Below are 26,580 nucleotides of genomic sequence, written 5' to 3'. Positions count from 1 at the left end.
CAAATATTATGTAGTAGAGACCTCAGCCTAAATCTTAGAAAGTGAGTACTAAAATGTTATGTATTTTCTGTTTTTTGGTATGGTGTGAAGACATGGACTCTCAATAAACAATGCCTCAATAGATTGGAAGAATTTGAGATGTGGACGTATCGAAGAATGCTCAGAATCTCCTGGACAGACAGAATAACCAATGAGGAAGTACTAAGGAGAATGCAGAACAGCAGGGAGATACTGGATTCCATCAAAATAAGAAAACTTCAACACTTGGGTCATATAACACTTGGTGACAGATATGAACTCCTAAAATTAATTATGCAGGGAAAGATTCAAGGAAGAAAAATGTCCTGGCTGAGAAATCTCAGAGAATTGTTTGGATGCAGCTCAACTGAACTCTTTCGGGCTGTAGTATCAAAAGTGAGAATAGCAATGATGATTGCCAACCTTCGTCGCGGCGATGGCACGTAAAGAAGAAGATAACGAAGCGAAGGGTCAAAAATTGAGGTCCAGAACATTGCAATCCTGTACAGATGTTGGTATTCAGTATTTAGATTCAGATCCTGGCCTCTTAGCAGTCCAGACCTTAACCCGATAGAGCATTTGTAGGGTAGTTTTGCAAAGTTATGGCGAGTTTGAAACTGCTATAGCGTTAGAACGGGTGCTAATAATAAACTAGTGGAACAAATAGGTACCGCAAAACGAGATTGCTGCTTTGATGTAATGTATAATGTCAGAAAAAGCGAGAGCTGTTATTATAGCTCCAGAAGGAAATATGTATGTACTCGATTTTAGTATTCATATTTTTGAAATATCTTAAGATTTTGATTTGAAAAATATCTTATTCCAGAATATAAAAAATTGTTGTTACATTAGTCAATATTTTGAGTTTTTTTATTTTAGCGTTTGTTATTGAACATAAAATAAAAAGAATTAATTGAAATTGAAGTTTTTTAATCCGTTTTATTTTTACTAAAATAAACTTAGTGTCCGGTTAATTTTGCGGGACAGTGTATTTTGTAGGTTTTCGGTGTAGGTCTTCGGTACTATACGCTAGTAGTGCGGTGTCGTCTGCTTATTTAAGATGTATTGGAAAGTTGTTTTACCAACTTCAAATACGTAATAAAATCTATAGATAGTTTTTAATTCGTTCTAGGGCTATGAACAACAATCTGCTGACCTATCTCAGCCTTATGAACAAGAATGTTCAAACATCTCCAGTTTTAACAGTGGTTACGTAAGACCCCCTTCAACTATAAGATATCCAGCCGAAAATGGTGGAGTGTGGGTTACTGATAGCAGCAGACAAAAGAGAAAGAGATTTAACTAATAAAAATTGTTTTTTTTTAACAAATAATGTTTACATAATTATATTAGTAGAAAAGTAGTAGGTATCAGGGTTCATGCATTTTAAATACTATCACTATCCCCCCCGTTCGATTTTATCATTTTTTCTTTTAGACCACACATCAGCGGTAAAAAACTGTAAAACCGTTGAATTTTGAGAACCAACACCGATCTTAAAGAAAATTTGGGTTTAAGCTCTGTTGACACTCTTCTTCAAAATCTACCCTATGCCGAACTGCGCTTTTGCCCTGGGGGTATAAACAACCCTATCGAGGGGATGAAAATATTTTATTCAAAATAACTATGGAAATCGATAGATTGACCAATTCTCAGTAAATTTTGTTCCATAAATTTTTTTTGCAAAATTGACACTTTCCAATTTATTTGCGATTGAGACTATGCATTTTTCATTGAAAAAAATTCACGTTTTATAACTGTTTTTCATGAATAACTTAAAAAAAATTAATTTTATATAAAAAAATTATTAAGAATAAAATTGTGGCTAATAAAAAACAAAGAGATTCGCGCCAGAAGGACCTAGGTAAACCCAATAACGACTGAGATTGTGGTCATTAAAGGATGGCTATTTTTGAAGAACCTCGAAATAGAGAACTTTCAATCTCAAATAACTCGAATGTGGTGCAATTTTTTGGGAAAACTTTAGGGACATCTATTAAAGCTCATTAAAAAATCTTTCAAATAAGCTTTGACAAACGTTTTTTGCATAAGAACTTACTGACTTATGACGAAAATAAAGTCGCTCTCTGCTTTTTTCTTTTTGAAATGTAAAAATTAAACCCTTGTCGTTACAATCTTAATAGAAATGACTAGCTTCAACTTTATTTAGGTATAATTGATACGATCCATGTAATTAGACCGGTTTTAATTGCTTAATTTAGAAAAATAGTTGATTAAATCGAAAATGGCATTATTATAATTTAAAAAAAGTGCATTTTTCTTAAATAACCCTAAAAGTATTCATGATACAAAAACAAAAAATATCAAAATTTTCAGTAAAAGAAATTCTACAATTATTATTAGAAACATTTTTTCATATTATGAATACTATTTAAGAAAGATTTATTTAAGAAAAATGCACTTTTTTTTAATTTTAAAAATGTCGTTTTCGATTTAATCAACTATTTTTTCTAAACTAAGCATTCAATCCAATCAAATCACATGGATCGTATCAATTATACCTTTTGTAACCACAGTATGGCCCATGCGTCCCGCGTGCCCCCATGACCAGCCGCCTACCAACTAAAACCACCTCCTCTTCCGACCCGGAATATCCCTGGACGTGCTCCTTAGGGAGCGATGCATGGGGATATCCCGAGCTGTCTGAAAGAAGGTAACCAGAAGCATTGGGTCATTTACGGGTCTATTTTCCAGCCTAAAAACGGTAGGACTAAATAGAAAAAAGTCTGAATCCTACACGGAGGAAGGTGGGCCAAACCCTGCCTGAAAACGGCAGGGCTTGGGTAGCTGTTCTGTAGTGTGACGAATAAAATGAGTCCTAGAAGAATTAGGGTCATATTTCTCTGACGCGGATTACGGTGTGGACTTTTTCGGTGTGCCAATATAACTTTTACACATACAGAGGAACTTAATACGTTGGGGTTGTGGTTGTGCCCAAAGGAATTTATACACTTACCAACTCATGTTATAGGATTGCTACGCTTATGATTTTTAATTTTTTTATTTCTTATTTTTTTTATTTTGTTTTTTATTTTTTATGTATTTTTTGTTTATATTTTTTGTTTTATAGCTATTGTGGAGATCCGTCTCACCCATTCTGCTCCAGTCGTTCTAACTCGGATTTTATCTTAATGATACCGGTTATAATGTCAATTATAATCTCGAAATCTGCCTTGTTTCCTATCGCGAAATTAATAATATTATTAGGGCCGAGGTATCAATTATACCTAAATAAAGTTAATTTCAACTGGGAAGCTATTTATTTCTATTAGGATTGTAACGATGAGGGTGTAATTTTTGCATTTTAAAAAGAAAAAAGCAAAGAGCGGCTTTATTTTCGTCTTAAGTCAGTCAGTTCTTATGTAAAAAACTTTTGCCAGAGCTTATTTAAAAGGCGTTTTAATGAACTTTAAAAGATGTCTCTTAAGTTTTTCAAAAAATTGTACCACATTCGAGTTATTTGAGATTAAAAGTTCTCCATTCCGATGTTTTTCGAAAATAACAATCCTTCAAAGAGCCATAACTCAGTCGTTACTGGGTTTAAGTTGGCCTTTCAGACGCGAATCTTAATGATTTTTTCTATAAAATTAAATTTTTTTAAGTTATTCATGAAAAACGGATATAAAACGTGAGTTTTTTCAATGAAAATCACATAGTTTCAATCGCACATAACTTGGAAAGTGTCAGTTTTGCAAAAAAAAAATTTATAGAACAAAATTTACTCAGAATCGTCACTATATCGATTTCCATAGTTATTTTGACTATAACATTTTCATCCCCTAGATGGGGTTGTTTTCACCTCCAGGGCAAAAGCGCAATTCCGCATAGGGTAGATTTTGACAAAGGATATAATTACTACCTAAATCCAAATTTTCAAGGAAATCTACCTTGGTTCTAAAATTCCACTGAGAGAATGGCTGTTGATTGGACTACTGGTTTTGGGTAATAATTTTGTATTTTGCTTGTTCCATAATATCTTTTAATTTCCATTTTGTCAATTATTTCTATTCCTGCTAGCTTGTCTCTATTGATTTGTTATAATCTATTTGATCTTGTTTCCTTTAATTCAATAATTGAAGAGTTTAATAATTAATAATTCAGTAATTGAAGAGAATTGAAGATATGTTATGCTTTCGTGACCCTGACCAGTAAAATACTGGCACATTTTAAAAATTCAAAACATATTCTATTGGCTGTTTGATGGCATGAACCCTAATACATTTTTTGTTATTTCAGCATTTTACCAAAAAATGTCCAACAAATTGGAATTCCCTAAATATAAATTTAATGTGTAAAATTATTTTAAGCTGTGCAATATGCATGTTTTTGGAAAAAAGTTATTAATATTTCTTTTGAAGGAGATTAAAGATTTAATCAACAAATTTGCAGCAAACGTCATTTACAGTGAGGTACTACCGCTCAACTTTTAATACCACTGGAAAAATTACACTTGGAAGTCTGTCTGGATAGGAACAATTTGAAGCTTCGTAGGTGGTACGTACAAAGCTAGAGGTTCCATCATTGGGGAAGACACTAATTTGCATATTCTGGCGCATCTATAAATTGTCTAAGAACCGCTTTTAAAGTTGGTGATTGGTTACTGACATTTAAAACTGTTCCTGACACTATTTAATGCTAAGCCGTGACTTAGGAAGAAACTTCAAATTTTGACCTCTGTACAAGTAGGTACAATAATATGCAAATTAGTGCCTTCCCAAATGACGGAACCTCTATCTTTGGTAAGTTTTCCGTTTGATGTGACTAACGATACTGTATTAAAACTAAGTCATAATTTGATGAAATATAGTGCAAACAATTGCAATTACATACATTATAAGTTGTTAAAGTAATTCGTTGTAATAAACCTCTACTTGATAATATTACTACATAATACTATGCATGAACTTTTGTGATACATGTGTTATGTAAAACCAATTGATTGTTTTAAATAATGTTATCAGTATAAGTATACTCCACTTTCTATACCTATGTGCGGGGCTCTATCTAAATAATCAACTTTAATTTTAATCATGAGTGTCATTCACAAAAAATGGTTCCCTATGCCACTGAGAAAGAGTGCGTGGGATAAATCTGGCAACACTGCATTACACATCAACTCTCCCTCTCTTTCACCTCACCACTTTCCCATAGCTGCATTGCTCTTACCTCCAACGTGAAATTAATGCTGTGATACGTTTTTTAAATGCAAAATGGATTTCACTTATCCACATTCATCGTCAGTTAATTGAAGTTTATGGGTAAAAGTGCATATCTGTTCAACATCTTTGTAAGTGGTGTAGATAATTCAGTGAAGTTCAAACGGAAATTCAAGATAAATCTGATGCGTTCGACTCCGGTCTTCATCGTGAATTTCCGTTCGGCCTTCACTGAGTTCCTTACACAATTTATGAACATGTCGAACAGATATGCACTTTTACCCATAAACTTCGATTAACTGACAATAATTTCAATAGGTGAAATCGATTTTGCATTTAAAAAACGTATCACAGCCTGAATTTCACGTTGGCGGTAACAGTGACCGGGACCTCCATCTTCGAAGGCTGTTAGGCCGATACTGAGCAATGCAGCGAGGCAAAAGTCGTAGCAAAGAATGTATACTCTCCTAGAAGAAGAGTTTGAATGTAACAGATGGTCAAGTTTATTGGTCCCTTGAAGATACCGTAGTCGTTGTCAGGCCACATGCACCTACTTAGTAGGAACACAAAATCCTATGCTGAACTGAAACGTTACAGTGCAGTACCCTTCTATCAACGTCTATATTCTTTGGTGGTAGGGTGAGAGAAAGAGGGGTAGTTGATGTGTAAGGCACTCGAATTTTTTACGAATGACCTTCGTACTTATCCACAGTAACATGATCGAGTTGGTCTTCAGCCAAACATTCATTCACTAAAGGTCCATTTAACAATAACCCAAATTGTGCCGATATGATAGAATTTAAGTCTAGATAGTCTGGCAGAGACGTAGAAAAGTGCTTACTCAGTAGTTTATCAAATTCACATACATATTATGTAGCGTAATGCTTTTTTATTAATTTTAATTACCTGTTACAATTCGGTTTATTCGCGGAACCACATCGTAATTGGCGTTTACAGTATGTTTGTAATGCAGATCTTTGGATAATCTAAAAAATTTGGCTCATAGCCAATATAATCTTTTCAATAAATTTCAACCACTTTGAATAATAGCTATAAAAACCTCTTATATTTGCTTATACATTTAGATTTTTTTCCTTCTATGCTACACTAGTCTTTCAACTATTGACATACCGTCATTCAAAATGGTCACAGTATCAGATAAAATGGCAGAAAGAGATAATTCCAGACCAAGTATAAGACCAAACCCAAAAAACAATGTTTCATTATGAATTTTCTACTCTAATTGTTGTTAATCGTTCCATTATTTATCCAATTTTACTATTAAATTTCTTTTATGACTTTACCCGGTCTCAATTATGTTTGATTTTGGTTTTGGCTAATAATTTTTTCTTTTGCTTGTTCCTTTATGTCTTTTAATTTCTTTTTGGTCAATTGTTTCTCTTCCTGCTAACTTGTCTCTATTGATTTGTTCTATTCTACGTTCATTTTTTGCTAATCATTCTATTATTTATCCAATTAATATCTTCCAACTTTAGAAATATCTACAATATTGCTTTTACCAGAAAATAAATTTTTCTATGTATTGTACTACCGAATCTGTTTATTTTATAAATGTTTTTTTATCTGGCTTAAATTGAAAAAAAGTATAACACTTTCGGAATTCTAATTTCGTATTTAGTAATTAAAACTAAAACGGCCCCTAGCATTTAGTTATATTTAATTTAAACGATTTGAAACATTGACATGTAGTTTATATTTTTGTTTTTCGTTTCCTGTTTTCAACTGTTTTATGATTTTTGTACTTTTCTTGTTTCTTAATAAATTTATGAAAATATTAATTTTTTTTTGTTTAAAATTGAACCATAACCATACTAATATAAAACATTGAAATACTTAAGGAAAAATACTAACGGAAAGTCCAAATCCAATATGTATCAGAAGAAGAAAGGGGATAATACTATAAAGAACCGCTCAGAAAAAACTGCCCAGATTTTAACACACAAATCAACAATCAACAACCAAATCAAAATGAACGATCTCAATTGGAGATTATCAAGCAGGAATTACTGCAGGAAAGTCTTGCATAGACCACATATACATTCCAACAATTAATTGAGAAAATAATGGCAAACCATAGACTGGTTCACATGGCATTCATCTATTTAAAAAGAAATATGACGCGATTCCCAGAAAACAACTGTGGAAAATGATGAAGGAAATCTTCTTCTTTAAGTTCCACCTTCTATCGAAAGTTGGAAATCATTATGGCTATGCGGACCCTATTGACTGCCGCTCTAAATAGCTCTGCACTACTGCATTTGAACCATTCACTTCACGTAAGTTCCTAAGCCAGGATATTCTTCGTCTTCGTCTTCCCACATTTCGCTTTCCTCGGATTGTGCCGTGCATAATAAGTTGTAATGAGTATTTTTGCCCTCTCATCACATGTCCTAAGTAGGGGAGAGTCGGCTAATTGTGCGCGTCGGGTAATTGTGCGCATCAATGTTTCTAATCTCCTATTTAATAAAATTGCAAAATCTATATTGTCGGGTCATCTAGTAGCAACTGCCTTATCTATACGACACAAACGAACGTCGGGAGATACTTTACCGGTTGGCAGTTATCGTTTACATGTTTTCGCTTAGTATGATATTGTTTGTGTGTCTGAGAAAATAAGCGATAACTTTTTTCTTGGTAGAATTATAGTTTAAATAGTAATTATATCCTTTATTTATGTACCATTTTAAACACTGCTATAGTTAGTTTTGCTCGATTCTTTTTTGTTTTTATTAAATTTTGTGTTATGTGGTGAAGTGTAACGTCGTCTAATGGTGCGCATTGCGCACCATTGGCCGGCAAGGTATATAAAGCCATTTTTTACGTTTTGTTACTGCGCCATAAAACGTAAACAAGCGTTAAACAACCGTCAAAGTAGAGAAAGGGGCAAAGAGAAAACCACGAAATTGAAAAAAGGTACAAAAAGGAAAATTATTGAACACAACAGCTCCGAAATTATTTCAGAAAGTGAACTGTGCCTTGATGATGAGTTGGATGATCTCGTGTCAGATCAAAATGACTTCTGTGAATTGCGGTGATGGTAGCAAAAAAGACGGGGTATGGTGCAAGTATTGTCCTTTTCATGATCATTTTTCAGTGCGTAACAAATGATAGGAAAAAGGGTAAGTCCGTGATAATACACATTTATGACATTTATTCTAACATGACATTTTAGTTAAATCTGACAGTTGTCACATTTTATTTTCAATTTGCATTTATAAAATGGTATTTTCTTTGATTTGTATAGTCTTATAAATTAGACAGATTATATTTGTAATATTATTATCTAATTAAAAAAAAATTATTTTTTTATTATGGCGCCATCGATCGACAACTAGAATAACTAGAATAAATGTTATAAAAATGTCACCGACGAAATGTAATCACCGACGTGCCTTTTTTTCTGTCACATACAATTTAATGCGTTAGAAAGAAATCGAAAAACTGTGACGCACTGAAAGATGATCATGAGAAATACTGTATAGGTGCGAGGTATATATTGTCAATGGTCCCATGCCATGTGTATACGACAGGATAGTTTAGAAGGATATATTTGTGACTTCTGCAATACTTAGATTTTTTTTTTAAATATCTGTAACTTGGTTTCTTATCGTTTTCCGTATATTTGTTTGTCCCTTTAACATTTATGTTCAATAAGCTACATTTTCGAAGGTCATTTTTAAGTTCTATTAATGCGCACAGTTATCCGACATATGCGCACCATTAGCCGAATAGGTCGGGTAATTGTGCGCATTACACTAATTGGAAATTTCGCCTCTTACTCTTCTACTGTTCAACCATTCATTAAATGAGGTCCCTATCAATATACCTAAGCCTTTGAAGTATATCTTCAAAAAATTTGGAAACTGAAATGTTTCAAGTTTGTGAAATATCCTGAGTTAGCCTTAGGTGCGCACAAATAGCCGACCCTCCCCTACTTAAGCTTTCGTCATTTGATAGTCAACGTTATTTCCGCTTCATTTCCTATCCTTCCAGTTACTTCCACGTTTGACATTTTTTGAATCCATGTTATTCGTAGGATTCTTCTGTAACATCAAAATTAAAACTCGGCCAACTTATTCAGATGGACTTGTTTTAATGTCCACGCTTCCCAGCCATAAAGAAGAATAGAGAACACGTAACGCCGAAGCATCCTTAGGCGTAGTTCTAACCTTACATCCCGAAAACAAAGAAACTTTTCAAGTTTAATGATGAACATGCTATTTAAATACGTGTCTTAATTTCTTTGGTTTGGTCTACATTTGATGTTATCCATGTTCCTAAATATTTGTAGTTATCCACACTCTGAATTACAGTATCTTCAATAGTGAATTGTATGTTTGCGTGTGCTGACTTAGTCATGATCATGCATTTAGTTTTCCTTAAATACATCTTCAGTCCGTACTCATGACAGCGTTAATTAAGGCGTTTGCATTACGTTCTGTAAATCATTGTTGTTATTCGTTATTATTACTGTATCGTCTGCAAAACGTAAGTTGTTCAAAACTTCTCCATTGATAGATATACCTTGTATTGAATCTAAAAGCGCTTCTTGAAATACCGCTTCACTGTAAACATTGAAGAGTAGTGGGGACAGTACGCAACCCTAACGAACTCCTCTCTTCAGAGGTTAATAGAAGACGTAAAATCTATACAATAACAATAGAATCAGAGTTAAAACCGGCAATAAATACTCGAGCGAATTTAAGACCACAACAGATTTATTGTAGGGATGCTCTACGTCTCCGAAGCTGTTCAAATTATTCCTAGAGCAAATATTAAACCCATGGGAAAAGAAATGGGGTATGGGAATACCAATCCGGGAAAACTTCTTGGACACACTAAGTTTTACAGATGAACAAATGGTAACAGCTCAAGATGAAGATGATCTATCCTACAAGTTGAGTCCGCGAATCTTTACCCGTGCGTCATCATTTAATAACCCCGTCTATATAGACATTTCAAATAACAAAAATTGCCGGAGAGCCAAATTTTGGTGGAGAGCTAGGGTATACCATATCAAATAAAGTTTAAAAAGTCCCCATCGATCCCATGTGTGCGTCAAAAGTTATTCGGGGTCAAAGGTCAAAATTTGAGATTTTTTGGATTTTTTTCGAAAACGGTAAGTTTTATCAAAAAAGAACCTTAAACCAAAGTTGTAGATCTTAAAATTCTCTACAAAAATAGTCCTTACTATTTTTTTCCTAAGAGTTGCCATTCCTGAGATATCGCGATTTAAAGAGTCACATTATACATGATATGCACACGTTTCCACACCACCTGTGAGGTAGTGTACTCGGCGCGTTTTTTTTACCGTGGTTTCCCCTGTAGGCCTACTCCACTAACTGTTTTGACAATTTTAGGATAATTTAAGGAAACAATACCGGTCAAGTTCTAGATATTACCTTATTATTGATATTGATTATTGATATTGCTATTGATTATTAGGTTAACTATTGTTTTGATTTCTTTAGATATTTTCATCAGATTCATATTCTTGAAAGTCTACTTCAACAGTCAAGTCTTCTTCGATTTCATCTTCTTCCTCTTCCTCTTGCTGGATGTTCAAAAATTGTTCAAATGTGACTGAGTCATTGGTCACTTCATTAAAATCACAGGAGTCTTCCTCTGTTGTACTAAACTGGACATTTGAGCAAGACTGACCTTGGCAGTTGGTACACACTAGAGAACACAGCAACCCGACTTTTTTACATCCACATTTGGCACTACAACCTTTTTTGCAATTGCAAAAAATAGTGTTAAGGAGTTTTTCTGGAGCAGGTGGGAGTAAGGTTTTAATCGGTTCTAGAGTATTATCTATTAATTTCCAACCCCAGTCTTCTGGATTCAGTTCATTGCCTAGCCATGTTTGAACTTGATAATATACTCGATACAAATGTTGAAAAGCAGATGCTAATGTTGGAGGAAGACATGATAGTTGTACTTGTTTCTTGTTTCGCGTATTTTTTACAAAAGTTAAGTATCGGTATTTATCAAGACAAATAATTTTTTTTGGAGCTCCATAAACCGCAAGAAGAAAGCGAATTCCTTCCGTAATTATTGTTTGCGGTGTAGAATCAAGTTCTGTAAAAAGTTTACAGCAATCAGTCAAATCTTTTTTTTTTTTCGAATAATTTAAGTACTGACGTTTTTGCCCCTTCTGTACATTGCTGACGTAGTGTCGCAGCCGGTTATCGAATGTAAAAATTAAATGTACTTTTGGCATTTGGGATAAGCCGATAAACTATTCGAAGAATATATCTCTGTTCGCTGTTGAGCCCTTCCAGGTTTCAGAAAGTAGATAACTTTATCTACTGGAGTCCTTGCAGTAATCAGTACCAACAAATCAACATCTTCACCAACTACAATTGTTGTGTTTGTTGCCTTAAATTATTGTTTCACTTCAATATTCAATATGTAAAAGTTTATTGCAAATTAAGCAAAACTGAGACATTTTTAAAACTATAAAATTGTACAAATAACGGTAACGGTACTAAATGGTAGACGCTTGTAATAAGTACTTATATTCACTTGAACTGAACCTTTAGCACTAAAAGAAACAGATAATATTATGAACCAGACCTACGGACAATACTGTAGCCATTGCCTATAAGAGACAATCTGTTCTTTTTTAAACAATGGTATAGCCAAATGTTTTTCAAGGCCACGTGGATAGAGGAAATTCAGTTTGGGACTGATAACCTTTTGAAGAAATATTTTCAGAATAGTATAATATACTATATAAAAGAGACACAAATAGGCATTTATACTTGTCTTAAGGGCCACATATGTATATATACGTGGCTTATATGTGCATATAATGTATAAAGTAACTTCTAAAATCGCGATATCTCAGGAATGGTAACTCTTAGGAAAAAAATTGTAAGGACAATTTTTGTAGAGAATGTTAAGATCTACAACTTTGGTTTGAGGTTTTTTTTGATAAAACTTACCGTTTTCGAAAAAAATCCAAAAAATCTCAAATTTTGACCTTTGACCCCGAATAACTTTTGACGCACACATGGGATCGATGGGGACTTTTTAAACTTTATTTGTTATGGTATACCCTAGCTCTCCACCAAAATTTGGCTCTCCGGCAATTTTTGTTATTTGCCAAGCATTTTGATGTCTAAGTTGACCGGATTATAAAGCATACGAAATAAGTCGATGATAAGTCTGAAATTGAAATTTGCTAAACGCAACAGCAAGGGAGAGTAAGTGACTTGCTGTTGCGTTTAGTAAATTTAAATTTCCGACTTATCATCGACTTATTTCGTATGCTTTAAATGATGACGCACGGGTAAAGATTCGCGGACTTAACTGTATATATGGTCCTAAATTTAGAACTGGTATGAAGAGAAAGTGAACTGGAAGTAAACCTATAAAAGACCGAATACTTAATAATAGAACAAGAACCAGTAGGAAACTTGGAAATGGACGAAGGTTGAAATACAAAGAAGATAATTTTTTAACACCTTGATACGTAGTGTAATCATTTACGGAACAGGGAAGCAGATGTTTACGTCAAATCTTATAGCTGGCTGGTGTTACTTTCTGCATATGCGATGACCTTTACATAACATATGAGTACATCAGAAAGGGAGTTTGAGTATATACGTTCAATCTTGAACAACGCTGGTTTCTCTCCTTCGACATAAGCATGTATATTACAAAATAAATAAGTAAGTAGACTGTATTTTAAATAAAAGAAGAAAGTAAGTATCACATATACGTTTAATTCTAGCCCATCAATTTCTACAAAATTAAAATATACGACGTGACTCGTACTACAACAAATATTTCTTTAAAGTTGAGAATAATTACAAAGGTGATTATACAAAGAAATTCACGGAACACGTGACATAAGACTGAGGACTACCTATATTATTCATTCTTAAGGCGCATTCTCACGGTTCGATTTTAGTTGATCACCTTTAGTAGATTAACTAAAATCGAATCATAATAGCTGTGAGAACATCTATGTTTCAATTTTAATCGGTCCACTTTTGTCGATTCAACAAAAGATTGATCGAGTCAACTTTATCGTTCAACTTGACATTTTTCAGACGAGTTGAATAGTGTTTGAAGCGTATGAACATTTGTTTATCGACTTGAATCACTCTTGTCTGCGTAAATTGTTATCGTTTAAATTAACAAAATGAGATCAAAGTGGTCACAGAGATTATGTTCAGATGTTCATATACTTCTGTATCGTCCAAAGCAAATTCTTTTAGTAGAGTTTCTGAAACACAACATTAAATCCATCTTTTAATCCAATTTCGTATCCAGAAACGACGTTTTTTATGTTCTTTATTTCGTCTTAACATAATTTCGTGAGTTTCTGAATCGGTAAACTACTAATAATATTTATACTTTTGCGTATAACTACACTTTGACCCATTTTATTAAATCTAATTGCTTTAATTTTGTTTGAAATGTGTGAACAAAAACTTGACTGATTTTAGTTGATCCATTAAAGTTGATCAACTAAAATCGAACTGTGAGAATGCGCCATTAAGAGCATACAGTAGCGCGTCATCGATATAACTTCGGGATATAGTATCATACCTTTTTTTCGTAAGGTCTGCGAAACTTTGGCAACAGTGGTAATCTTTGACATTATCTAAAATCAATATTTTGACAATTGTCTCATAAATTGACTCATAGGCGCGCTAAATGGAAATAATAGAAAACAATTTTATTATTAGTTAATAAATATTTATAAAAATAAACCAGAATGGGTGAAAATTTTAAGTTAACATAGGTAGCCTGTTCGCTAAACTCAGACACAACTGGTTAGTGATTTTAGTAGGTAATTTTTTAATTTTTGGCCACTTTTACCAAAATTGGCAATATTATTAACTATTTAGTAATTACTAACTACATATTTAAAAATGATTTTTTTTTGCCAATTTTACCAAATTGGCAAAATTACTTACTAAAATCACTAGCCAGTTGTGTCTGAGTTTAGCGAACCGACTATATTTGCACGAAATAATAATAAAGCAATAATAAATAGTCGTTTCGTTGTGAAGAGAAACAAGAGCCGTCTTATTTTATATAGTTCATAGAGGCTAACTGAGCTCCAACTAATTTTAATCTTTTTTTTTAAATAGAACTTTAAATAAACTTTTCCCATTTTTTAAACTATAATATTTTCAGAATAAAAAATTCTTCTAAAACTTTATATACTCGCATTAGAATTCAAAATATTTTTACGTAAAATATACTTACCCACATATAACTAAAACTCACAATTAACAATAATCTATTTTTTAGTAGCCCAACAACTTAATTTTATTACACCAAAATATGATAAATTAACTATAAATAAACACTACTTTCCTATGAAACAACAATAACGAATTCTTAAAGTGATACACTACTGCACTGAACAGATATCGATAAAAATACCAGAACAGATAAGAGAAAATCTGACGCAGGTTTGTCAAAATGACAGTGACAATTTCTCTACGTTGCCTAATTAGTTATTATATATAGTTATAATATATAATATGGTTTATAGTTATAACACAGTTATAATATGTTCGATTTCTTGTAAGAAAAAAAATTTAGTAGGTCCAAAATGACACCAAACCTAATCATGTGATAAAAAAGTTTATTTGAATAAAGTGTATTTATTTGTTCTTCTTAAGGGCGGTACAGGCTCCTTTTTGCAATATTTTATTTAGTTATAGAGTAATTTTCACATACTAACATATTTCTAAAACTGGGCTCTGTACCGCCATTCTTTATTATATTACGAATATGTGTGCCAAATATCTCGACAAAATATTCAAAATTACGGCCGCATTCTTGGACCGCGTTTGTTGCTACCTGTTGATCGCTACTGTTGACTCTTAACGATAAAATCATTAGTTTTCGAGATATTTGAAATTAAAAATTGAGCGGTACAATACATTAATCAAAATAACTTATAACATAACATTAACAAAATTACATGTTTAACTTCAAATATCTCGAAAACTAATGACTTTATTGTTACGAGTGACGAGTATGTTATTTACATGGAGAGTATTGGAGAATAGAAAAATTGCACTAAAATGGCAATTCCGCCGTAGAATTTGGGAATGGTCAACCATTCACTGTCCCTGTCGTACGCCTCTGGTAATAGCCAGAGAAAGGTTTATATAGCATAATTTCATAGGGTGTATAATACCTACACTTTCTGTCAAGTATGAAAAGGATACATGGAATAGTTCTAAAATACTGAGCAAAAATAATTTTTAAAATTTTTCCTTCTATGCTACACTAGTCTTTCAACTATTGACATACCGTCATTCAAAATGGTCACAGTATCAGATAAAATGGCAGAAAGAGATAATTCCAGACCAAGTATAAGACCAAACCCAAAAAACAATGTTTCATTATGAATTTTCTACTCTAATTGTTGTTAATCGTTCCATTATTTATCCAATTTTACTATTAAATTTCTTTTATGACTTTACCCGGTCTCAATTATGTTTGATTTTGGTTTTGGCTAATAATTTTTTCTTTTGCTTGTTCCTTTATGTCTTTTAATTTCTTTTTGGTCAATTGTTTCTCTTCCTGCTAACTTGTCTCTATTGATTTGTTCTATTCTACGTTCATTTTTTGCTAATCATTCTATTATTTATCCAATTAATATCTTCCAACTTTAGAAATATCTACAATATTGCTTTTACCAGAAAATAAATTTTTCTATGTATTGTACTACCGAATCTGTTTATTTTATAAATGTTTTTTTATCTGGCTTAAATTGAAAAAAAGTATAACACTTTCGGAATTCTAATTTCGTATTTAGTAATTAAAACTAAAACGGCCCCTAGCATTTAGTTATATTTAATTTAAACGATTTGAAACATTGACATGTAGTTTATATTTTTGTTTTTCGTTTCCTGTTTTCAACTGTTTTATGATTTTTGTACTTTTCTTGTTTCTTAATAAATTTATGAAAATATTCATTTTTTTTTTGTTTAAAATTGAACCATAACCATACTAATATAAAACATTGAAATACTTAAGGAAAAATACTAACGGAAAGTCCAAATCCAATATGTATCAGAAGAAGAAAGGGGATAATACTATAAAGAACCGCTCAGAAAAAACTGCCCAGATTTTAACACACAAATCAACAATCAACAACCAAATCAAAATGAACGATCTCAATTGGAGATTATCAAGCAGGAATTACTGCAGGAAAGTCTTGCATAGACCACATATACATTCCAACAATTAATTGAGAAAATAATGGCAAACCATAGACTGGTTCACATGGCATTCATCTATTTAAAAAGAAATATGACGCGATTCCCAGAAAACAACTGTGGAAAATGATGAAGGAAATCTTCTTCTTTAAGTTCCACCTTCTATCGAAAGTTGGAAATCATTATGGCTATGCGGACCCTATTGACTGCCGCTCTAAATAGCTCTGCACTACTGCATTTGAACCATTCACTTCACGTAAGTTCCTAAGCCAGGATATTCTTCGTCTTCCCACATTTCGCTTTCCTCGGATTGTGCCGTGCATAATAAGTTGTAATGAGTATTTTTGCCCTCTCATCACATGTCCTAAGTAGGGGAGAGTCGGCTAATTGTGCGCGTCGGGTAATTGTGCGCATCAATGTTTCTAATCTCCTATTTAATAAAATTGCAAAATCTATATTGTCGGGTCATCTAGTAGCAACTGCCTTATCTATACGACACAAACGAACGTCGGGAGATACTTTACCGGTTGGCAGTTATCGTTTACATGTTTTCGCTTAGTATGATATTGTTTGTGTGTCTGAGAAAATAAGCGATAACTTTTTTCTTGGTAGAATTATAGTTTAAATAGTAATTATATCCTTTATTTATGTACCATTTTAAACACTGCTATAGTTAGTTTTGCTCGATTCTTTTTTGTTTTTATTAAATTTTGTGTTATGTGGTGAAGTGTAACGTCGTCTAATGGTGCGCATTGCGCACCATTGGCCGGCAAGGTATATAAAGCCATTTTTTACGTTTTGTTACTGCGCCATAAAACGTAAACAAGCGTTAAACAACCGTCAAAGTAGAGAAAGGGGCAAAGAGAAAACCACGAAATTGAAAAAAGGTACAAAAAGGAAAATTATTGAACACAACAGCTCCGAAATTATTTCAGAAAGTGAACTGTGCCTTGATGATGAGTTGGATGATCTCGTGTCAGATCAAAATGACTTCTGTGAATTGCGGTGATGGTAGCAAAAAAGACGGGGTATGGTGCAAGTATTGTCCTTTTCATGATCATTTTTCAGTGCGTAACAAATGATAGGAAAAAGGGTAAGTCCGTGATAATACACATTTATGACATTTATTCTAACATGACATTTTAGTTAAATCTGACAGTTGTCACATTTTATTTTCAATTTGCATTTATAAAATGGTATTTTCTTTGATTTGTATAGTCTTATAAATTAGACAGATTATATTTGTAATATTATTATCTAATTAAAAAAAAATTATTTTTTTATTATGGCGCCATCGATCGACAACTAGAATAACTAGAATAAATGTTATAAAAATGTCACCGACGAAATGTAATCACCGACGTGCCTTTTTTTCTGTCACATACAATTTAATGCGTTAGAAAGAAATCGAAAAACTGTGACGCACTGAAAGATGATCATGAGAAATACTGTATAGGTGCGAGGTATATATTGTCAATGGTCCCATGCCATGTGTATACGACAGGATAGTTTAGAAGGATATATTTGTGACTTCTGCAATACTTAGATTTTTTTTTAAATATCTGTAACTTGGTTTCTTATCGTTTTCCGTATATTTGTTTGTCCCTTTAACATTTATGTTCAATAAGCTACATTTTCGAAGGTCATTTTTAAGTTCTATTAATGCGCACAGTTATCCGACATATGCGCACCATTAGCCGAATAGGTCGGGTAATTGTGCGCATTACACTAATTGGAAATTTCGCCTCTTACTCTTCTACTGTTCAACCATTCATTAAATGAGGTCCCTATCAATATACCTAAGCCTTTGAAGTATATCTTCAAAAAATTTGGAAACTGAAATGTTTCAAGTTTGTGAAATATCCTGAGTTAGCCTTAGGTGCGCACAAATAGCCGACCCTCCCCTACTTAAGCTTTCGTCATTTGATAGTCAACGTTATTTCCGCTTCATTTCCTATCCTTCCAGTTACTTCCACGTTTGACATTTTTTGAATCCATGTTATTCGTAGGATTCTTCTGTAACATCAAAATTAAAACTCGGCCAACTTATTCAGATGGACTTGTTTTAATGTCCACGCTTCCCAGCCATAAAGAAGAATAGAGAACACGTAACGCCGAAGCATCCTTAGGCGTAGTTCTAACCTTACATCCCGAAAACAAAGAAACTTTTCAAGTTTAATGATGAACATGCTATTTAAATACGTGTCTTAATTTCTTTGGTTTGGTCTACATTTGATGTTATCCATGTTCCTAAATATTTGTAGTTATCCACACTCTGAATTACAGTATCTTCAATAGTGAATTGTATGTTTGCGTGTGCTGACTTAGTCATGATCATGCATTTAGTTTTCCTTAAATACATCTTCAGTCCGTACTCATGACAGCGTTAATTAAGGCGTTTGCATTACGTTCTGTAAATCATTGTTGTTATTCGTTATTATTACTGTATCGTCTGCAAAACGTAAGTTGTTCAAAACTTCTCCATTGATAGATATACCTTGTATTGAATCTAAAAGCGCTTCTTGAAATACCGCTTCACTGTAAACATTGAAGAGTAGTGGGGACAGTACGCAACCCTAACGAACTCCTCTCTTCAGAGGTTAATAGAAGACGTAAAATCTATACAATAACAATAGAATCAGAGTTAAAACCGGCAATAAATACTCGAGCGAATTTAAGACCACAACAGATTTATTGTAGGGATGCTCTACGTCTCCGAAGCTGTTCAAATTATTCCTAGAGCAAATATTAAACCCATGGGAAAAGAAATGGGGTATGGGAATACCAATCCGGGAAAACTTCTTGGACACACTAAGTTTTACAGATGAACAAATGGTAACAGCTCAAGATGAAGATGATCTATCCTACAAGTTGAGTCCGCGAATCTTTACCCGTGCGTCATCATTTAATAACCCCGTCTATATAGACATTTCAAATAACAAAAATTGCCGGAGAGCCAAATTTTGGTGGAGAGCTAGGGTATACCATATCAAATAAAGTTTAAAAAGTCCCCATCGATCCCATGTGTGCGTCAAAAGTTATTCGGGGTCAAAGGTCAAAATTTGAGATTTTTTGGATTTTTTTCGAAAACGGTAAGTTTTATCAAAAAAGAACCTTAAACCAAAGTTGTAGATCTTAAAATTCTCTACAAAAATAGTCCTTACTATTTTTTTCCTAAGAGTTGCCATTCCTGAGATATCGCGATTTAAAGAGTCACATTATACATGATATGCACACGTTTCCACACCACCTGTGAGGTAGTGTACTCGGCGCGTTTTTTTTACCGTGGTTTCCCCTGTAGGCCTACTCCACTAACTGTTTTGACAATTTTAGGATAATTTAAGGAAACAATACCGGTCAAGTTCTAGATATTACCTTATTATTGATATTGATTATTGATATTGCTATTGATTATTAGGTTAACTATTGTTTTGATTTCTTTAGATATTTTCATCAGATTCATATTCTTGAAAGTCTACTTCAACAGTCAAGTCTTCTTCGATTTCATCTTCTTCCTCTTCCTCTTGCTGGATGTTCAAAAATTGTTCAAATGTGACTGAGTCATTGGTCACTTCATTAAAATCACAGGAGTCTTCCTCTGTTGTACTAAACTGGACATTTGAGCAAGACTGACCTTGGCAGTTGGTACACACTAGAGAACACAGCAACCCGACTTTTTTACATCCACATTTGGCACTACAACCTTTTTTGCAATTGCAAAAAATAGTGTTAAGGAGTTTTTCTGGAGCAGGTGGGAGTAAGGTTTTAATCGGTTCTAGAGTATTATCTATTAATTTCCAACCCCAGTCTTCTGGATTCAGTTCATTGCCTAGCCATGTTTGAACTTGATAATATACTCGATACAAATGTTGAAAAGCAGATGCTAATGTTGGAGGAAGACATGATAGTTGTACTTGTTTCTTGTTTCGCGTATTTTTTACAAAAGTTAAGTATCGGTATTTATCAAGACAAATAATTTTTTTTGGAGCTCCATAAACCGCAAGAAGAAAGCGAATTCCTTCCGTAATTATTGTTTGCGGTGTAGAATCAAGTTCTGTAAAAAGTTTACAGCAATCAGTCAAATCTTTTTTTTTTTCGAATAATTTAAGTACTGACGTTTTTGCCCCTTCTGTACATTGCTGACGTAGTGTCGCAGCCGGTTATCGAATGTAAAAATTAAATGTACTTTTGGCATTTGGGATAAGCCGATAAACTATTCGAAGAATATATCTCTGTTCGCTGTTGAGCCCTTCCAGGTTTCAGAAAGTAGATAACTTTATCTACTGGAGTCCTTGCAGTAATCAGTACCAACAAATCAACATCTTCACCAACTACAATTGTTGTGTTTGTTGCCTTAAATTATTGTTTCACTTCAATATTCAATATGTAAAAGTTTATTGCAAATTAAGCAAAACTGAGACATTTTTAAAACTATAAAATTGTACAAATAACGGTAACGGTACTAAATGGTAGACGCTTGTAATAAGTACTTATATTCACTTGAACTGAACCTTTAGCACTAAAAGAAACAGATAATATTATGAACCAGACCTACGGACAATACTGTAGCCATTGCCTATAAGAGACAATCTGTTCTTTTTTAAACAATGGTATAGCCAAATGTTTTTCAAGGCCACGTGGATAGAGGAAATTCAGTTTGGGACTGATAACCTTTTGAAGAAATATTTTCAGAATAGTATAATATACTATATAAAAGAGACACAAATAGGCATTTATACTTGTCTTAAGGGCCACATATGTATATATACGTGGCTTATATGTGCATATAATGTATAAAGTAACTTCTAAAATCGCGATATCTCAGGAATGGTAACTCTTAGGAAAAAAATTGTAAGGACAATTTTTGTAGAGAATGTTAAGATCTACAACTTTGGTTTGAGGTTTTTTTTGATAAAACTTACCGTTTTCGAAAAAAATCCAAAAAATCTCAAATTTTGACCTTTGACCCCGAATAACTTTTGACGCACACATGGGATCGATGGGGACTTTTTAAACTTTATTTGTTATGGTATACCCTAGCTCTCCACCAAAATTTGGCTCTCCGGCAATTTTTGTTATTTGCCAAGCATTTTGATGTCTAAGTTGACCGGATTATAAAGCATACGAAATAAGTCGATGATAAGTCTGAAATTGAAATTTGCTAAACGCAACAGCAAGGGAGAGTAAGTGACTTGCTGTTGCGTTTAGTAAATTTAAATTTCCGACTTATCATCGACTTATTTCGTATGCTTTAAATGATGACGCACGGGTAAAGATTCGCGGACTTAACTGTATATATGGTCCTAAATTTAGAACTGGTATGAAGAGAAAGTGAACTGGAAGTAAACCTATAAAAGACCGAATACTTAATAATAGAACAAGAACCAGTAGGAAACTTGGAAATGGACGAAGGTTGAAATACAAAGAAGATAATTTTTTAACACCTTGATACGTAGTGTAATCATTTACGGAACAGGGAAGCAGATGTTTACGTCAAATCTTATAGCTGGCTGGTGTTACTTTCTGCATATGCGATGACCTTTACATAACATATGAGTACATCAGAAAGGGAGTTTGAGTATATACGTTCAATCTTGAACAACGCTGGTTTCTCTCCTTCGACATAAGCATGTATATTACAAAATAAATAAGTAAGTAGACTGTATTTTAAATAAAAGAAGAAAGTAAGTATCACATATACGTTTAATTCTAGCCCATCAATTTCTACAAAATTAAAATATACGACGTGACTCGTACTACAACAAATATTTCTTTAAAGTTGAGAATAATTACAAAGGTGATTATACAAAGAAATTCACGGAACACGTGACATAAGACTGAGGACTACCTATATTATTCATTCTTAAGGCGCATTCTCACGGTTCGATTTTAGTTGATCACCTTTAGTAGATTAACTAAAATCGAATCATAATAGCTGTGAGAACATCTATGTTTCAATTTTAATCGGTCCACTTTTGTCGATTCAACAAAAGATTGATCGAGTCAACTTTATCGTTCAACTTGACATTTTTCAGACGAGTTGAATAGTGTTTGAAGCGTATGAACATTTGTTTATCGACTTGAATCACTCTTGTCTGCGTAAATTGTTATCGTTTAAATTAACAAAATGAGATCAAAGTGGTCACAGAGATTATGTTCAGATGTTCATATACTTCTGTATCGTCCAAAGCAAATTCTTTTAGTAGAGTTTCTGAAACACAACATTAAATCCATCTTTTAATCCAATTTCGTATCCAGAAACGACGTTTTTTATGTTCTTTATTTCGTCTTAACATAATTTCGTGAGTTTCTGAATCGGTAAACTACTAATAATATTTATACTTTTGCGTATAACTACACTTTGACCCATTTTATTAAATCTAATTGCTTTAATTTTGTTTGAAATGTGTGAACAAAAACTTGACTGATTTTAGTTGATCCATTAAAGTTGATCAACTAAAATCGAACTGTGAGAATGCGCCATTAAGAGCATACAGTAGCGCGTCATCGATATAACTTCGGGATATAGTATCATACCTTTTTTTCGTAAGGTCTGCGAAACTTTGGCAACAGTGGTAATCTTTGACATTATCTAAAATCAATATTTTGACAATTGTCTCATAAATTGACTCATAGGCGCGCTAAATGGAAATAATAGAAAACAATTTTATTATTAGTTAATAAATATTTATAAAAATAAACCAGAATGGGTGAAAATTTTAAGTTAACATAGGTAGCCTGTTCGCTAAACTCAGACACAACTGGTTAGTGATTTTAGTAGGTAATTTTTTAATTTTTGGCCACTTTTACCAAAATTGGCAATATTATTAACTATTTAGTAATTACTAACTACATATTTAAAAATGATTTTTTTTTGCCAATTTTACCAAATTGGCAAAATTACTTACTAAAATCACTAGCCAGTTGTGTCTGAGTTTAGCGAACCGACTATATTTGCACGAAATAATAATAAAGCAATAATAAATAGTCGTTTCGTTGTGAAGAGAAACAAGAGCCGTCTTATTTTATATAGTTCATAGAGGCTAACTGAGCTCCAACTAATTTTAATCTTTTTTTTTAAATAGAACTTTAAATAAACTTTTCCCATTTTTTAAACTATAATATTTTCAGAATAAAAAATTCTTCTAAAACTTTATATACTCGCATTAGAATTCAAAATATTTTTACGTAAAATATACTTACCCACATATAACTAAAACTCACAATTAACAATAATCTATTTTTTAGTAGCCCAACAACTTAATTTTATTACACCAAAATATGATAAATTAACTATAAATAAACACTACTTTCCTATGAAACAACAATAACGAATTCTTAAAGTGATACACTACTGCACTGAACAGATATCGATAAAAATACCAGAACAGATAAGAGAAAATCTGACGCAGGTTTGTCAAAATGACAGTGACAATTTCTCTACGTTGCCTAATTAGTTATTATATATAGTTATAATATATAATATGGTTTATAGTTATAACACAGTTATAATATGTTCGATTTCTTGTAAGAAAAAAAATTTAGTAGGTCCAAAATGACACCAAACCTAATCATGTGATAAAAAAGTTTATTTGAATAAAGTGTATTTATTTGTTCTTCTTAAGGGCGGTACAGGCTCCTTTTTGCAATATTTTATTTAGTTATAGAGTAATTTTCACATACTAACATATTTCTAAAACTGGGCTCTGTACCGCCATTCTTTATTATATTACGAATATGTGTGCCAAATATCTCGACAAAATATTCAAAATTACGGCCGCATTCTTGGACCGCGTTTGTTGCTACCTGTTGATCGCTACTGTTGACTCTTAACGATAAAATCATTAGTTTTCGAGATATTTGAAATTAAAAATTGAGCGGTACAATACATTAATCAAAATAACTTATAACATAACATTAACAAAATTACATGTTTAACTTCAAATATCTCGAAAACTAATGACTTTATTGTTACGAGTGACGAGTATGTTATTTACATGGAGAGTATTGGAGAATAGAAAAATTGCACTAAAATGGCAATTCCGCCGTAGAATTTGGGAATGGTCAACCATTCACTGTCCCTGTCGTACGCCTCTGGTAATAGCCAGAGAAAGGTTTATATAGCATAATTTCATAGGGTGTATAATACCTACACTTTCTGTCAAGTATGAAAAGGATACATGGAATAGTTCTAAAATACTGAGCAAAAATAATTTTTAAAATTTTTCCTTCTATGCTACACTAGTCTTTCAACTATTGACATACCGTCATTCAAAATGGTCACAGTATCAGATAAAATGGCAGAAAGAGATAATTCCAGACCAAGTATAAGACCAAACCCAAAAAACAATGTTTCATTATGAATTTTCTACTCTAATTGTTGTTAATCGTTCCATTATTTATCCAATTTTACTATTAAATTTCTTTTATGACTTTACCCGGTCTCAATTATGTTTGATTTTGGTTTTGGCTAATAATTTTTTCTTTTGCTTGTTCCTTTATGTCTTTTAATTTCTTTTTGGTCAATTGTTTCTCTTCCTGCTAACTTGTCTCTATTGATTTGTTCTATTCTACGTTCATTTTTTGCTAATCATTCTATTATTTATCCAATTAATATCTTCCAACTTTAGAAATATCTACAATATTGCTTTTACCAGAAAATAAATTTTTCTATGTATTGTACTACCGAATCTGTTTATTTTATAAATGTTTTTTTATCTGGCTTAAATTGAAAAAAAGTATAACACTTTCGGAATTCTAATTTCGTATTTAGTAATTAAAACTAAAACGGCCCCTAGCATTTAGTTATATTTAATTTAAACGATTTGAAACATTGACATGTAGTTTATATTTTTGTTTTTCGTTTCCTGTTTTCAACTGTTTTATGATTTTTGTACTTTTCTTGTTTCTTAATAAATTTATGAAAATATTCATTTTTTTTTTGTTTAAAATTGAACCATAACCATACTAATATAAAACATTGAAATACTTAAGGAAAAATACTAACGGAAAGTCCAAATCCAATATGTATCAGAAGAAGAAAGGGGATAATACTATAAAGAACCGCTCAGAAAAAACTGCCCAGATTTTAACACACAAATCAACAATCAACAACCAAATCAAAATGAACGATCTCAATTGGAGATTATCAAGCAGGAATTACTGCAGGAAAGTCTTGCATAGACCACATATACATTCCAACAATTAATTGAGAAAATAATGGCAAACCATAGACTGGTTCACATGGCATTCATCTATTTAAAAAGAAATATGACGCGATTCCCAGAAAACAACTGTGGAAAATGATGAAGGAAATCTTCTTCTTTAAGTTCCACCTTCTATCGAAAGTTGGAAATCATTATGGCTATGCGGACCCTATTGACTGCCGCTCTAAATAGCTCTGCACTACTGCATTTGAACCATTCACTTCACGTAAGTTCCTAAGCCAGGATATTCTTCGTCTTCCCACATTTCGCTTTCCTCGGATTGTGCCGTGCATAATAAGTTGTAATGAGTATTTTTGCCCTCTCATCACATGTCCTAAGTAGGGGAGAGTCGGCTAATTGTGCGCGTCGGGTAATTGTGCGCATCAATGTTTCTAATCTCCTATTTAATAAAATTGCAAAATCTATATTGTCGGGTCATCTAGTAGCAACTGCCTTATCTATACGACACAAACGAACGTCGGGAGATACTTTACCGGTTGGCAGTTATCGTTTACATGTTTTCGCTTAGTATGATATTGTTTGTGTGTCTGAGAAAATAAGCGATAACTTTTTTCTTGGTAGAATTATAGTTTAAATAGTAATTATATCCTTTATTTATGTACCATTTTAAACACTGCTATAGTTAGTTTTGCTCGATTCTTTTTTGTTTTTATTAAATTTTGTGTTATGTGGTGAAGTGTAACGTCGTCTAATGGTGCGCATTGCGCACCATTGGCCGGCAAGGTATATAAAGCCATTTTTTACGTTTTGTTACTGCGCCATAAAACGTAAACAAGCGTTAAACAACCGTCAAAGTAGAGAAAGGGGCAAAGAGAAAACCACGAAATTGAAAAAAGGTACAAAAAGGAAAATTATTGAACACAACAGCTCCGAAATTATTTCAGAAAGTGAACTGTGCCTTGATGATGAGTTGGATGATCTCGTGTCAGATCA

At 32.8% G+C, this 26,580-nt stretch overlaps 1 protein-coding gene across 3 annotated transcripts in view; it reads left to right on the top strand.

Moving 5' to 3' along the window:
* The window catches only part of LOC114331801 (hrp65 protein-like), a 121,437-nt gene extending 96,095 nt beyond the window's left edge, over positions 1-25,342 (top strand). Inside the window, exons 7-8 of one of the 3 annotated variants that reach the window (XR_007696557.1) lie at positions 4,429-6,799; positions 25,160-25,342. Coding sequence is in view for 1 of the 3 variants with exons in the window: in XM_028281463.2 (XP_028137264.1) it covers positions 1,151-1,324 (174 nt within the window). In the remaining 2 variants the exon portion in view is untranslated. Of the gene's footprint in view, positions 1-1,150; positions 1,352-4,275; positions 6,800-25,159 lie in introns of those variants that run through there. The other 2 variants (XR_007696556.1, XM_028281463.2) reach the window with 2 other exon arrangements.
* Positions 25,343-26,580: the final 1,238 nt, after the last annotated feature.

The sequence above is a fragment of the Diabrotica virgifera genome, chromosome 2 (genome assembly GCF_917563875.1).
Source record: "Diabrotica virgifera virgifera chromosome 2, PGI_DIABVI_V3a".
NCBI classification, from domain to species: domain Eukaryota; kingdom Metazoa; phylum Arthropoda; class Insecta; order Coleoptera; family Chrysomelidae; genus Diabrotica; species Diabrotica virgifera.
Note: the sequence above shows the minus strand (reverse complement) of the source record. Positions and strands in the feature narration are given on the sequence as shown.